The following is a 16,990-nucleotide window of genomic DNA, read 5'->3' on the forward strand; positions in this document are numbered from 1 at the left end:
AAATGGCCGCCACGGCCAGCGCACTGCGCCAATCCGAAGCCAGGAGCCAGGTGTTTCCTCCTGGTCTCCCATGTGGGTTCAGGGGCCCAAGGACTTGGGCCATCCTCACTGCCTTCCCAGGCCACAGCAGAGAGCTAGACTGGAAGAGGAGCAACTGGGACAGAATCCCACGCCCCAACTGGGACTAGAACCCGGGGTGCTGGCGCCGCAGGCGGAGGATTAGCCAAGTGAGCTGTGGCACCAGCCATGCCTGTACTTTTCATCAAATTTTCCCAAAGGTTCTTTTAACTGCTCAAATAATTATAATTCCTATTCCAAAAAGACTCTGGGAAGTTAAGAACCTATATGGAAGATTTCATAATAGAGATGATTATAGCAGAGTGCTCCAAACTTGGACCCACAGCAAGAAATATTCTTTTTTCTACTTATAAATTTAAAGGGCCATCAACTATCAAAACATATCACTGAATTCTATGTCTTGGCCCAGAAAATGTATGTGAAATCACTAGACAGGTTAGTCTGGCTTACCTCCACTCTACTTTCAAATTATATTTACTGGCCGGTGCCATGGCTCAATAGGCTAATCCTCTGCCTTGCGGCGCCGGCACACTGGGTTCTAGTCCCGGTCAGGGCACCAGATTCTGTCCCAGTTGCCCCCCTTCCAGGCCAGCTCTCTGCTGTGGCCAGGGAGTGCAGTGGAGGATGGCCCAAGTGCTTGGGCCCTGCACCCCATGGGAGACCAGGAGAAGCACCTGGCTCCTGCCTTCGGATCAGCGCGGCGCGCTGGCCATTGGAGGGTGAACCAATGGCAAAAGGAAGACCTTTCTCTCTGTCTCTCCCTCTCACTGTCCACTCTGCCTGTCAAAAAAAAAAAAAAAAAAACACACAAATTATATTTACTATTTTCAACTTTTGATAAGAACTGAAATGAAGAATTTCTTTCACAAAATTGGTAGGAATAAGAAACTTGATTATTAATTGTGTGATATTATAAACAGAGAAGTGCTAAAAATCTTACAAAACCCAATCCTCAATTCTAATCCTTTATGTGCAACTTCTAACATTGTTTCTATGGATCCTAAACAACATTTTTGCTTTTCATTACAGAAAAAGCCAAAATAAAAATTTCAAGACCATTTGTCCAGGGGCATTTTCTTCTTTGACATCCAGCGTTCTATCAGAATATGTCTGATTATATGTATCTCCATCCCTTTTTGGCAGTCTAGATTTCAAGCTCACATTAATCATTTTCAACACCAGACAAGACATATCTAGTCAACATATGTACAGCTCCTGCAAAAGCAGAATAACAAATACACTATAGAAAAATAAAGTTGTAACGTCTATAAAGAACTCTAGAATTCAAATAGTCCAGATTCAAAAACTAGAAAGATATTATTCTCACATTTCTCTTACTTCATCTACTTTTAGTACAGAAGAAAACAGTTTCAGTAAAAAACTAGTAACTTATATAAAATTTTATAATATCTTATTTCTTCTTTTGAACTATGAGTAACAGTCATCTTGATTTTTAGCTAATTGGTCAAAGACTCTCCTACAATTAGAAATACAGAAGCAATTTCTGAGGAGCTCTTCTATGACATTGTTCATTATCTCCAGATGTTGCACCACGCAGGGACACATACAAACATGCAAGGTTCTTCTCATGATCACAGAGAATCCATTTTGCCATCAGCCATCATTCCCCTTATTCTCACTCATCGTTCTGATAAATCCTTATTTAGCTGAACCTAAGAGTCACTCTGCGTAGCTTCTCATCTCCACGTCTGCTTTGCTTCTCCAGTTCATAGGCCCAGCTCCCTAAATCCCTAGCTATTTAACGTTTTATAATTCACTTTCTTAAGGCCAACAGTGTAAAAAAAAATCATACTCAGCAATCTATTATTGAACACTGTTTTGTTGTAGGACTGGAATGCTATCAGCAGACTATGGAATAGCCATGTACCACAAAGTGGAAAACTACAAAATGAGCTCTAAATTCCTAAGTAATGATTTATGGTGAAAAGCCAGAATTCCAAGCAATTTTCATAATCCCAGGTAATGTTCTAAAATTGGACTATTGGTTAATAACTCAAAATTTTGAGAAGCAAAAATTTCTCTGTGTATATGCAGAGTATGACCATGGCACTGCTGGTTAAACTGTCCAAAAATGAGAAAGAATGAGGACACATACTTCCTAGTACAGACATGTTCAAAGGAAGGCTGAATGGTTACCCCCGCAGTCTGTTCTAGAAGGGATTTCTGCATACAGAAGTGGGTGAGATAAGGTAGCCTCTAAGCCTCATTTAAGATTCTAAAAGATACACTGCTATTCCTCACTTAACACTGAAAATGTGCTCCTTAAAAATATAAGCCAACGGGCTGGAGTCGTGGTGTAGTGGGTTAAGTCACCCTATATATGTTAAGTCCTAGCTCCTCCACTTCTGGTCCAGCTCCATGCTAATGTGCCTGGGGAAGCAGTGGAAGGTCCAAGTGCTTGGGTCTTAGCACCCACATGGGAGACCCAGAAGAAGCTCCAAGCTGTTGGCTTTGGCCTGACCTACCCCTGGCTATTGTGGCCACTTGGGGAGTGAACCAGCAAATGGAAGACATCTGTCTCTCCCTCTCAATAAGTATGCCTTTCAAATAAATAAATCTTAAAAATAAATAAATGACAAAAAACCCAGCCAGTAAAATCATTTTAATTCACAAGATATAAAAGAAATCATTTCATGATAATTTCTGTGAAGCAATAATTAGTTTAAGTACATTTATTCTTATTTATTTTTAATGTTTGGAACTGCTTAAAATAAAGCACACTTAGAAGAAAAAACTAAATTTCACATTAAATTCTTTCTGAATTAAAATGATCTGCTCTACTATTAACTTCAAAAAAAATTCCTTTTATACCTAGCAAAAGTATGAAATAAGGCACCAGTACTGCAGTATAATGGGTAAAACCAATGACTGTGACACAGGCATCCCATACGGCCATCACAAGCCATCTGAGGAAAGACCCAGCAAATGGAAGACCCCTCTCTCTTCCCTCTTTCAATATAAATAAATAAATCTTTTTATAAAATGTCTGAAATTAAAAGTGGTAAGACACCCTTGACAGTTTTTCTCCATTTCTTTCAACAGAACTTGTTCACTATCTCAAAATTGGAACATCAATTATTCAGTAACTTAAATACAAATGATTCAACTTTTATCAATTTCTTAACTGAAAGACTCCCTCAGCCTGCTATGCATGACTAGTGAACCAAACAGGTGGGTAACAGATGTTTTTCAAATGTATACCAATTTGGCCAGCGCCACAGCTCACTTAGCTAATCCTCTGCCTGTGGCACTGGCACCCCGGGGTTCTTGTCCCAGTTGGGGCGCCGATTCTGTCCCAGTTGCTCCTCTTCCAGTCCAGCTCTCTGCTGTGGCCTGGGAAGGCAGTGAGGATGGCCCAAGTGCTTGGGCCCTGCACCCACATGGGAGACCAGGAGGAAGCACCTGGCTCCTGGCTTTGGATCGGCGCAGCACCGGCCGTAGTGGCCATTTGGGGGGTGAACCAATGGAACGAAACCCTTTCTCTCTGTCTCTTTCTCTCTCACAGTCTAACTCTGCCTGTCAAAAAAAAAAAAAAATGTATACCAATTTAGTAAGTAGTACAAGAATAGTTGGATCTTACACATATATTAAGTTCCCAAGTCAGCTAATAAGGTCAAAGTCAGGAATGGTTGAAATGATCCTTGAAGATCTCACAGGACGACAACTCCCAAGACCTCAGCACACTATTAGTAGGTCCAATTCAGCTTTGTCCCAAGGCTGGACCACACTGCTATTTCTCCAGCTGAGATCTCGGGGTCAGAGCTGTGGCATAGGTGGTAAAGCTGCCGCCTGCAGTGCTGCCATCCCATATGGGTGCCTGTTCACAGGCCAGCTGCTATACTTCAAATCCAGCTTTCTGCTATGGCCTGGGAAAGCAGAGGAAGATGGCCCAAGTTCTTGAGCCCCTGCACCCGCATGGGATACCCGGAAGAAGCTCTTGGCTCCTGGCTTTGGATCAGCCCAGCTCTGGCCATTGCAGCCATTTGGGGAGTGAACCAGCAGATGAAAGACCTCTTTCTCTCACTCTCTGCCTCTGCCTCTCGCTAATTCTGACTTCCAAGTAAATAAACAAATCTTAAAAAAAAAAAAAATAGATCTCTCTTTAAACACAACAATCATACTCAGCAGAGAACAATTCATATTTCTCATTTTTTCTCACATGAAGAAGGGAAAATTCCTTCTTTTTTTTTCTTCGTCAACTCATCCCTCATCCATCTTAGTGCATGTAATTAAAGTTGTATCAATAGATGTATGATGTGACTGTATGGCAATTGTAATACTACTAGTAGTAACAGCAATAGAGATGCTAAGGCAATTATTGTAGACTTTTTCTGATGACTTGTCCAGTAAAAATCTGCATTTCTTCCAGAGTAAGAGAGTTTGGATTATGTACACAGCTGTTCAGGAAAAAAAAAAAAAAAAAAAAAAAAAAAAAAACACATTTCCAGGATTCTATTAAGCTTTTACCTGCTCTCGTCAATGGAGCAAGCAAAATGAGCATGTACAACTTGCTATGGACTAGATACATGAGTCACTGGTCCAGAGGAAAGCACCTTGCTGGCTTCCTGAAGAAGTCAAATGTGGCATAATCCAGGCTGGACCATGTTGAAGAGGACAAGATCCAGGTTGAGGCCAGGTGGGGCAGAAAACAGGAAGGCAGAGATCTGAGTCTCATTTTTTCAGCATCAGGCTGCAGAGCCACCTTGCCAACCTGGACCTGAGTGGAAACACAGCTCTACCTTATTCAAGCCACTAAATTTTGAAACAGCACATTAGCCTATCCCCTAGAAATAACATGGCAAATATTCACCATGTATTCACTAGATGCTAGGCATTCTGTTGAAAAGACTATGTATTCAGATCTCACTTAGTCATCACAGCAACTCTCTGAGGTATAAAGGCAGTATAAGGCAGTATTAGTATTCCTTTTGATAGAGAAGAAGAGAAGCTTACGGAGATACTAAGTAGCTTAGTCAAGTTCACAGGATTAGAAAGTATAACGTTTATGCTGATAAGTACTCTTCAATGAAATCAGATGGGTCCTATTCATCATTTCATCCAAGCAAAATGCTTGCTACATGACAGATGCTTAATAAATGGTACTGGACATTGAGGGTCCTGCTGACTACTTTTACATTGCACCAATGTTAGAAAAAAAATGCCTTAAAGAAATGAGAAGGATGACTTCTGCTTCTAGCTTTGACAAAGTAAAAGGAAACAGTCTTACCCAGCTGATTTAAAGGAAAATATGGTCGTATGAATGAACAGATGAGGAATCTCAAGAAAACCTTGGACCAATAAAGAACCCAATGTAAATTCCAAACATTAAAAGTACATTATTTTTTAAAAAAAATCACTGGATCAATAAAACAGCATAATAGAGATGGCAGAAGAAAGGGTCACTGAATATGAAAATAGATCAACAAAAACTACGCAACATAAAAAACAAAGGAGAAAAAAGGAGGAAACCGGAACACAGACCTTGTGACATGAGTGAAAATACAATGTATCTAAAAAGCGTGTTAACTATAGTCACAAAAGGGAAGGAGAGAAAGAATAAGGAAGAAGTAATGTCAAGAAATAATGGTACCAAATTTCCCAATTTGGAAACCACAAACCAACTAAACTACAGATCTAAGAATCTCATGAAACAAAGGAAAATAAATATTTTTTTAAAATTGCATGTAGGTTTGGCCGGCGCCGTGGCTCACTAGGCTAATCCTCCGCCTTGCGGCACAGGCACACCAGGTTCTAGTCCTGGTCAGGGCGCCGGATTCTGTCCCGGTTGCCCCTCTTCCAGGCCAGCTCTCTGCTGTGGCCAGGGAGTGCAGTGGAGGATGGTCCAAGTGCTTGGGCCCTGCACCCCATGGGAGACCAGGATAAGTACCTGGCTCCTGCCATCGGACCAGCGCGGTGCGCTGGCCACAGCGCGCTGGCCACGGCGGCCATTGGAGGGTGAACCAATGGCAAAGGAAGACCTTTCTGTCTCTCTCTCTCACTGTCCACTGTGCCTGTCAAAAAATAAAAATAAATAAATAAAAATTACATGTAGGTTTATCATAATCAAAGTACTGAAAAGAATGGTACACAGAAATCTTAAAAGCAACTAGAGGAAAAATTACATTCTACACAAAGGGACGCAACATTATAAATGATGGTTAACTTTTCATCAAAACATAGGAAACCAAATTAGAAATTTAGAATATGGAAAGAAAAAAATGCCTCCATTCCAGAAACTGCATTGCCAGCAACAATATCCTTCAAGACTGAAAGTAAAATGGAGTTTCAAGTTAATTAGAACAGAATTCATCTACAGGAGACTTCACAACAAGAAAAACAAAAGGAACTTCTATACGCTGAAGAGAAAGGAAACTCCGATTAGAAAGAGCATGGAAATGGAAAATAGGTAGATAAACACATGTATAAAGACTAAATTCTTTCCTTAATTTCTTTGAAAGACATAACTCAGTCAAAAAATTATATTACTGTATTAGTTTCTTATGTAAGCCAATGTAATATACATGACAAGAACACAAAGGATGAGAGAATAAATGGAGTATGTTGACACAAGGTGCATACTGTGTGTAAATATTAACTGTAAATGGGCTGTGATTCACTAAGGATGCATTATGTGAATGTAAATGATATATATGTATGCATGCACACACACAAATATACATACATAAAGTACAGCTAAAGAGCCAAAGAATTACAAAAATCATTCAATAAATACAAAAGAGGAAAAGAGGATCAGAGAGAAAAAATAAACAGATGTCACATAGAAATAACAGTAAAATAATTACAGTAAAGGTATACAGAATAACCAAACTGTCAGACTGGATAAAAGAGTAAATCCCAACTATATTCTGCTGACATGAAACACTTTAAATACAAAACCCAATAGGATGAAAGCAAAAGGATTAAAAAAAGTTATGTCATTCAAACAGTAAATATAACAAAATTGGCTATATTAATAGCAGAGACAACTTTAGAAAGAATATGATCAGAGCACAAAGAGAAATATTTCACAATGAAAAAGTCAATGTATTCAAGTATCTATCAATCATCAATGCATATAGGCCTAAATGGCGAGCTTCAAAATATGTAAAGCAAAAGCAAGGTTAAAGAAATGAGACAAGGCACAATCATACCCAGTTTCAACACACACGCCATGCTACTGCATTGAAAGTAGGAATCCTATGGGGGGAAATAAAATTACAGAAGATCTGAACACCACTATCAACTTTCTTGGCCAAAGTGACATGTTGAACACTGTACCTAACAACTACAAACACAAATTACACTCCAGAACTCTTTGAATGTTATGCCATAAAACCAATCTCAAGGGGTAGTCATTTTCCTGGATAATAAAATGCTGCTGCTTAGGATGCTTGCCTCCCATATTACAGTGCCTGGGTTCAAGTCTCAGCTCTATCCCAATTCCAGCTTCCTGTTACTGTACACCTTAGAACACAGCATGTGATGGTTCAGGTAGCTGGATCCCTACCGCTCACATGGGAGACCTAAATTGAGTGCCTTGCTTCTGGTGTCCACCCAGCCCAGCCACTGCAGGTGTTTGGGGAACAGAGGGCTTGAATGTGCGTGTATACACACACACACACACACACACATTCATTCCCGCTCTCAAATAAAATATAAAATTTAAATTTCAAAAATTTCAATAGTTTTCAAAAGAGTGGAATTTTACCAAGTTTTCTGACTACAAAGTAATTAAACTAAAAAAGTAACAATAAAATAACCTTAAAATCGTTATATCTGAAAATTAAACTGCATAAGACTAAATAACCCATAGATCTAAGAAGAAATCACAAAAGTAATATGAAAATACTTCAAACTAACCAATAATGAAAAATACAACACCAAAATTTGGGGGATGCAGCTTAGAGAGAAAAGTATATCTTCACATTAGAAGAATATTATAAAATTAACAGCTTAAGTTTTGACTTTAAGAAGCTTAAAAATGAGGCTGGCACTGTGGCGTTAACGGGTAAAAGCCGCCGTGGGCAGTGCCATCATCCATATATGGGCGCCAGTTCTAGTTCCAGCTACTCTTCATTTGATCCAGCTCTCTGCTATGGCCTGGGAAAGAAGTAGAACACAGCACAAGTTCTTGGGCCCCTGCACCCACATCGGAGACCTGGAAGAAGCTCCTGGCTCCTGGCTTTGGATCTGCACAGCTCCAGCCGTTGCAGCCAATTGGGGAGTGAACCAGAAGATAGAAGATCTCTCTCTCTCTCTCTTTCTCTCTCTCTTTCTTTCTCTCTCTCTTTCTTTCTCTCTCTCTCTGTTTCTCCTTCTCTGTAGCTCAACTTTCAAATAAATAAGAAAAAGAGCTCATTAAACCCAAAGAAGGAAATAATAAATAACAACAATCAACAAAACAATAGAAAACAGTAGAAAAAAGTAATGAAGCTAAAGCTAGTTCTTCAAAAAAGTTAAAAGAACTGGCAAGCTCCTAAGCAACACTGCTCAAGAAAAAAAGAGACTCTGGAGCCGGTGTCATGGCACAGTGTGTTAAGCTGCCACCTGCAAAACTGGCATCCCATCTGGGTCCCGGCTACTTCCCTTCCAATCCAGCTGCCTGCAAATGCACCTAGGAAAGCAGCAAAAGATGGCCCGAGTTCTTGGGCCTCTGCACCCACTTGGGAGACCCAGAAGAAGCTCTTGGCTCCTAGTTTCTGCCTGGCCCAGGTCTGGCCCAGTCCTGGCCCTTGTAGCCATTTGGGAAATGAACCAGTGAATGGAAGCTCCCACTCTCTCTCTGTGTCTCTCTGTGTAACTTTGACTTTTAAATAAATAAATAAATCTTCAAAAGAAAAAGAATTGTAAAAATAACATTAATGCTATAAAATTTCTTAAATCTACCCCTGTAAGATTTGAGCATTTCACTCTAAGTAAGTCTCAGTAATGTGAAAGTGAAACAGAAAATTCTTGAAGAATACAGAAGAAACTTAAATCTGAATATGGCTTTTAATGAGGCTTTATTTAAGACACAAATTATGAGGCCAGAGTGCTGTTAGGACATTTGCCATTCTATGGGTCTGCTGTGTATCTCACTTCCCATGTTGGACCATTCTCTCCCTTTTTTATTCTATCAGCTAGTATTTGCAGACACTATTCTTGTTTATGTGATCCCTTTGGTTCTTAGTCCTATCATTACGATCAATTGTGAACAGAAATTGATCACTGGGACTAGTGAGATGGCGGATTCGGCTGAAATGCCCATGAGAGTATTTCAGGCATGGAAAGCCAAGACACTCTGGGGGGAAAAAAAAAAACCTAAATGAAAGATCTCCACAAGTGAGATCCCAGTGGAAAGAATGGGTCATCAAAGAAGGAGGTACCTTTCTCTGAAGGGAGGAGAGAACTTCCACTTTGACCATGGCCTTGTCTAAAAATTATCAGAATTAGTGAACCCAGGGGGCTTCCATAGCCTTGGCAACTCATGACAAGAGCCTAGGGTGATTACTGAGGCCATAAACAAGAGTGTCAATTTGTTAAGTCAACAACAGGAGTCACTGTGCACTTACTCCTCATGTAGGATCTTTGTCCTTAGTGTGCTGTACATTGAGATTTAATGCTATAACTAGTACTCAAACAGTATTTTTCACTTTATGTTTCTGTGTGGGAGCAAACTGTTGAAATCTTTACTTAATGTATGCTAAACTGATCTTCTGTATATAAAGAGAATCGAAAATGAATCTTGACATGAATGGAAGGGGAGAGGGAGTGGATAAGGGGAGGGTTTTTATTTCCAGAGCCTCTAGTTTTTACATTTCTCCCTTTTAAGTCTAACATGACTCTTATTTAAATAACGAGAAGGGCTTCTGTTCTTCTACAATCCAAGTTGACTCTAACAAAATAAAATCAGACAGTCTGGTGGTAACTTACCACAGGTAGCGTGAGCCACGTTGCCACAAGGCGGTTGTTGATCCAGCGGTACCAAGATGGGTTTACAAACATCAACGGTAAGAAAGGACCCAGCATGAAAATGCTTCCAAAAAAGCTTCCCCAAAATAGAGTGAGTATAAAGTAAATCCCTTTCCATGACACCATGATTCTGAAAGACAGCACAAAAGATAGTTTATTAGTATACATTTAATGTCTCAAATTCAATTTCAGATGATGCATAATTAAAGGGCTAGGGCAAAAGCTCTAATAAAGGTTATGAGAGCTAGAGTTTCAGAGGTGACCCTAGGTGCGCACACACACACAAATGCCACAGGCCTAACAACTGCCAGTGCATTGGGAATGGACAGTCTCAACAGAGCAGATGTCTGACCTCTGAAAGAAAGTCTATTTGAAGAAGGCTTTTTCTTAAAATTAGGCTATTAATAACATAAAACCATGTATTTTCTTTCCCAGAATGTTATCTAACATGAATTCTTAAAATATGCCAGAATTTTTTTGCTACCCGGAAGTAGATGTAATGGGCAAAGAACAGTGAAATGGCTTCCTAAGAGTACATCTAAAAGCAATAGCAATATAATACAGAACACTAAAGTTTTTAACAAACTAAATGTTAATTCTTTATATTAGCATGTAAAATAACATCTTTGGGCACTTTGTCAGTTGAAGGGTTAAGTAGAAATCAGAATCCTCACTGGCTTTATTAAGTTATTTGCAACAGAATTATAGTTGGGGGGTCCTCATATCCAGAATATAATATTGATATTTTAAAATAAATGGTTAGAAGTACAACTTGAAATGAGTAATTAAACATTTGATTTTATAACCTAAATTGTATTAGAGCAAAAACATGTTTTGCCTCAGGAAAGGAAAATTGTTGGAAGCTCTGAAAACAACAATTGCCTTACAACTTATATAATAAACAAGAAGGGTTGGTGTTTGGCCTAGCAGTTCAGATGCCTACATCTCATGTTAGGAGTTCCAGAGTTTGGTATCTGCCTCTGGATCTTTACTCCAGCTTTCTGTTAACACAGACGATGGAACGCAGCAGTGATGGCTCAAACGATTGGGTTCTTGCCACCCAGGTAAGAGACCTGGACTGGGAGACTGGCTTCCGGCTCTGATACTGGCCCAGCCCCAGCCCCGGCCCAGTTCCAGCCATTGCAAGCATTTGGGAAATGAACCAGCAGAGATAGGGAAGCTTTCTCTCTCCCTCTCTCAAATAAATAAGAATTAAAACAAAAATAAAGTAGATATTCCAGGGATCAAGGCCTCGGAAATTTTTAAAAAGAATCAAAATAGGAAACAAATAAAATTTCAAACATCGTGGTGCTTAAACAATAAAACAGGTTGAATCCCTTATCAATACAGAATCAAGTTTATGTACTGGGTACATTTCTAAATACCTACCTTTATGTGACAGAGTGTCTACAAAATCCTTCAAAACAGAAACAGAATAAATCTTTGCTGAGAATTTTTTTTTTTTTCGCTAAACTCTAGATCCAAACTCATGAGAAGTGGGGTGAAGAAGCAAAGGTGGAGAAAAAGACCTGTGAAAAGTAACAGGCCCAGAGCTCACAGAGGGCTTCACACATCAATGTTCCCACACTTCCTCAACTGGTCTTTCTCTGAGGCTCAAGTCCTCTTCTTTGCATTAAGAGACGCTATAGACAGCTTCACCCTAGTCTTTAATTTAAAGCTTTTCTTAACAGAAAAAACACATACTTCTAAATTAAGATTTTCAATTCCTACTTCCCTTTATACCTGCCCCCACCCCCAATCCTGCAATGCTGCTCCTCAATTTGAAAACGCTGTAACTACTGTTCCCTGCCTGCAGTCATGCTCTATGTGTAGACACTCATCCCTAAACTTCCTGTGAAGCTGTACTTCACACTGTGCCCAGCATAAGTGGTTCTTCACATCAAAGGCTCTGGCAAGCTTCTTTCTCACTTACCAATCTCTGATACAATGCAATTAGAAAATATAAATATAGTTAAAAGAGTTTAATCTCTAATAAAATCTTTTCATTTTACAGTGATGAAATTTAGACCCAGCAGAGTTAAAATGACTTTCCTAAGTCTACACAACAAGCTAGTAGCATTAAATCTGTTCTACCAAGACTGGCATTTTGTACAATAGTTAACACACCACTTGGGATGCCCGTGCCCCCTATCAGAGTGCTTGGGTTTTAGTCCCGCTCTGCTTCCTATGCCAGATTCCTGTTACTGTGCACCTTGGGAGGCAGCAGGGATGGCTGGGCCCCTGTCACCTGTGTGGAAAATCTAGATTGAGTTGCAGGCTCCTGTCTTCAGCCTGGCCTGGTCCTGGCTGTTGCAGGCATTAGGGGAGTGAACCACCAGATAGAAGATCTCTGTCTTTCTCCCTGTTTCTCTGCCTTTCAAATAAACAAAATAAACAAAAAAATTTAAATATTTTCTACCCACTGCTTCTTAATTTTTAAACATACACTTAATCACAGATTTCAACAGATATAAAAGGACACATCACATGAACATGACAGGATTACTCAGACCAAATTTAATCTAAAATTATGTTCCATCCTATTCCTATTTCTTCACTAAACTTCCAATCACCTGCTCATCTTCAATGGTTCAATAAACGCAGACAGGGATCTGTGTGTGTCAGGCACTGTGCCAGTTGTTTGGGAACTCAACACTACGAAGCTCTCACATACTTAATGGTCTCTCCATCTCTTCCGTAGGAGACCCTCAGTGACTCTGCTTTGAATCTAGTCCTACTCTTTACCTTCTCCCAAGTATCAAGGGTTTGATGGACAAACTAGGTAAAGAAAAAACCAACTGACAACACCGAGTGCTGAAATTAAGTAACCAGAACTCACATACCATTACCTTGGGAATGCAAGACAGCATAGCAACTCTAGAAAATAGTTTGGAAGTTTGTTACAATGCAAAACCCTGGGTTCAATTCTTGGCATTGGCTCCTGACGCCAGCTTCCTGCCAATGAAGAGCCTGGGTGGCAGCAGGTGATAACTCAACTTAATGAGTTCTGGCCACCTGTGTGGGAGATGCAGATTGCACTCCTGGCTCCTAGCTTCCAGCTTCAGCCCTGGTGCAGCTCTAGCCTTTGTGGGTATGTGGGAACTAACCAGTAAAAAGCAGCGTGTGTTCAGGCTCATTTCCTTCTCCTCTCCTCTCCTCTCTCTATGCCTCTCAAATAAATTTAACAACAACAGCAACAAAAATATTGAGTCTACGTTCACAATATAATCCATCCAGGACAAAAACATGGTCTCACAAAAACCTGTACATAAAATGTTTATAGCAGCATTCCTCATAATCACCACAAACTACAAACAACCCAAATGTTGGGAAGGGAGTGATTGGATAAACAAACTGGAGCATGTTCATACAGTGGAATACTATTCAGTAACAGGGACTTACTACTGATAACACCAGGTGATGGAAGGGATGTGGAGCAACCAGAACTCACATACACTGGTGCTGGGAATGCAAGACAGTGTGGCAGCTCTGGAAGCTTCATAAAATGCACTGTTGCCAAGTGGAAGAAGCCCAGCCTCAAGAGACAGGATGTCTTTTAATGGACATTCTCGTATAAGACATTCTGCACATAGGCAAGGCACAGAGCGGAAGAGAGACCAGTGGCTGGCAAAGGTCAGAGATGGGGAGAGGATCTGACTACTAAAGAACAGCACAAGTGAAGTTGTGGGGGAGGAAGAAACCATTGTTTCCTGATTGCAGTGGTGATTACAAGATCACACATTGGTCAAAAACTCAGAAAATGGGCAGTTTATGTTTTTTAAAAGGTTTATTCATTTACTTGAAAGGCAGAGTTACAGAGAGGAGAGACAAAAGATCTTCCATCCACCAGCTCACTCCCTAAATGGGCACAACAGTCTTGGCTGGGCCAAGACGAAGCCAGGAACTTCTTCTAGGTTTCCCAGTGGGTGGCAGGAACCAAAGTACTGGGACCATCCTCTGTTGCTTTTCCCAAGAAATAAGCAGGAAGCTGGATCGCAAGCAAAGCAGCTGGGACTCCAACCTGCTGCAGGCCTTAGTGTAACCTACTCACCCATATACCAGCCCCAGACGGACGTTTTAAAAAGTAAAGTTTAGAGTGGATGTTTGGCTTAACAGTTAAGATGCAGCTCAGGATGCCTATATCTCACACTGGAGTACCAAGGTTCTGTTCCCAATTCCTTTTCATTGCTGTTAATGCTCTACTCCAATTTCACCTCCTAGGTGGGAACAAATGACAGATCAAGTAGTGGGTCTGTGCGGCCTACATCAGCGACCCAGACTGTTCTGAGCTCTCAGCTTCAGCCTGGCCCAGTCCCAACTTTTGCAAGCATTTGAGGATTAAATCAACAGATGGGAGCACATGCATGTGCATGTGTATGTACTTGCTCTCTCACTCCCTTGAACAAAATAGGTAAAAGTGAAATTTACTGTTTATAAATTAAAAAACGAATTTAAAACTTAACTTATGTGAGATGAACTCTGACAATATTCACTAGGCTTTTAGGATTTGGAAAATTCTATATTTCAATTTTAATAATATCTAAAATTTATCTAGCTTTTAAAAAATGCCAGGCGGGGCTGGTTCTGTGGTGTAGCACCAGTTCAAGTCCTGGCTGCTACATTTCCAATTCAGGACCCTGTTAATGCACCAAGGAATGCAGTGGAAGATGGCGCAAGTCTAGATGCTCCCAGTCCCTGGCTCCTGCCTTCAGATCTGCCCAGGTTTGGCTGTTGTAGCCATTTGGGGAGTGAATGAGAGGGAGGAAGATCTCTCTCTATGTCTTTTCTTCTCTCTCTCTAACCCTGCCTTTCAGATAAACAAATAAGTCTTTAAAAAATAAAATAAAATAAAATAAAATAAAATAAAATATGTCAGGCACTATTTTGTGTATTATACATGCATGAGTTGGTTTAACATTCAAAACAAGCCTATGATGCAGCTATTTTAATTATTATAATTTTATATATGAGAATATTGAGGCATCAAAAGGCTAAGTAAATTGCTCAAGGTTACACAGCAAATAAATGGCATAGCTGGGATTTGAACCCAGCTAATTTGGTGTTAGATTCCATTATCAATCTAAAATGCTATACTATGCTTCTTTTTCAACAATATATTACTTTTATAAATAAACACACACATTAAAAATTGTCTATAAAACAAAGATGCTATAATTATAAACCAAATTTTCAATATTTTGTGTAAAAATTAATGTAGAAGTTCATAGGCAGCTTTTTTATTTGACAGGTAGAATTATAGACAGAGAGAGAGAGAGAGAGAGAGAGAGAGAGAGAGAGGTCTTCCTTCCATTGGTTCACCCCCTAAATGGCTGCCACAGCCAGCGCTGCACCGATCCAAAGCCAGGAGCCAGGCGCTTCTTCCTGGTCTCCCATGCGGGTACATGGGCCTAGGCACTTGGGCCATCCTCCACTGCCCTCCTAGGCCACAGCAGAGAGCTGGACTGGAAGAGGAGCAACCGGGACTAGAACCGGCGTCCATATGGGATGCCGCCACTGCAAGCAGAGGATTAACCAAGTGAGCCATGGCGCCAGACCCTGTGTTTTTTTTAAAGATTCACTTATTTTTTTGAAAGTCAGAATTACAAAAAGAGATCATCTATCTTCTGATTCACCCCCCACATGGCTGCAACAGCTAGCCCTGGCCCTGGCCAAAGCCAGGAGCTTCATTCTAGTCTCCCACATGGGCACAGGAGCCCAAGCACTTGGGCCATCTTCTACTGCTTTCCCAGACCATTAGTAGCAAGATGGATCAGAAGTGGAGCAGCCCGGATATGAACCAGCACCCATATGGAATTCTGGTGTGGCAAGCAGCGGCTTTACCTGCTACGCCACAATGCCAGCCCACTAATGCCTTTCTTATCTTAATATTCCCAGCACCTAGAACCAGAATGTATTGCATACCAAAATGTGGGGGAGAGCAAGAAATGGAGGTGGCCAACTTCTGCTGGAAGAAAGTTTGGTTAAATAGCTGGTAAAGCCAATCTTATAAAATTTAAAAATAAAAAGGCCACATCTTTGAATAGTAATTACAAATGCTGTCATTTATCATCATTTTGTGTATTTTTTGTATAATAATAATGTTTCATTCAAAAAGAAGCCATTTGGAAAAGAAATAAGCATAGTTTTAAAAGCAGAATATCCACTATATTGGCAAATACAGGAACACAAAAGTAAACCAGCTTAAAACAATCATGCCTACTTCAAGTATAACCTGACAACATTTTCCCAAACAACCACTTTCCCTTCAGAAATTAACAGGATATTCACCAAGCCTAGTCACTCCCTCGTTCATAATGTTAGCCTTGATTCTGATGCATGCTCATGGTACCTAACCTTCTAGAGTTCCTAAGATTACAGTGTTAAACAAAATGTAAGTCCCAGCATATAATAAACCAAGACATGGCTCACCTAGACTTTTTATTCTGTTACATGTATTATTCCTAGAGTATGAAAACATGGGAGGGTATTTTCTGATGAAGAACCTTAAAAATCAAACCAAAATGGAGTGACTTAAGCTAACACTATTAAAAACAATAAGTCACCTTTGCCCCAAATAAAATTAAAGTTTAAAAATTACAGCCCTAAACTTTTTCCCCCAAAGCTAAAATTAGGTGCAGCTATAAAAATAAGGGACCCTATGCTTAGCTAGCTGCGACACTTGTGCCTGGCTGTGCTGAGACCTAACCCAGTTTGTATGCCTCCTAATACTCAAATAACGGTGTGGGAAGCAGGACGCTGCTCTCCCTCCAGGGGAACGAAGGGAGCGAGACGTCGTCCCCCTCAGGGTGAACAAGATGACGCTGACAGGGGAAGGAACTGCTGAAGAAGTAAACAACAAAATGGCGACGAGGTGCATGCTGCCCATGTGATCCCGTAGCTGATTGAAGACGCATGCCTTTCACATGATTAGCTCACGGAC

General features: G+C 40.3%; 1 protein-coding gene across 21 annotated transcripts in view; it reads right to left on the minus strand.

The window, feature by feature from the left end:
- LCLAT1 (lysocardiolipin acyltransferase 1) overlaps positions 1-16,990 on the minus strand; it is a 188,378-nt gene that overhangs the window by 93,978 nt on the left and 77,410 nt on the right. For 18 of the 21 annotated variants that reach the window (XM_089326600.1, XM_089326599.1, XM_089326598.1 and 15 more), the window contains one exon: positions 10,012-10,180. In XM_089326600.1, the coding sequence (XP_089182726.1) occupies positions 10,012-10,176 (165 nt within the window). In that variant the 5' untranslated portion in view covers positions 10,177-10,180. Of the gene's footprint in view, positions 1-1,134; positions 1,294-10,011; positions 10,181-11,439; positions 11,580-16,990 lie in introns of all 21 variants that reach the window. The other 3 variants (XM_089326595.1, XM_089326596.1, XM_089326593.1) reach the window with 2 other exon arrangements.

This window comes from Oryctolagus cuniculus, chromosome 2 (assembly GCF_051225735.1).
Source record: "Oryctolagus cuniculus isolate XC-2025 breed Fujian yellow rabbit chromosome 2, ASM5122573v1, whole genome shotgun sequence".
Taxonomy (NCBI): Eukaryota; Metazoa; Chordata; class Mammalia; order Lagomorpha; family Leporidae; genus Oryctolagus; species Oryctolagus cuniculus.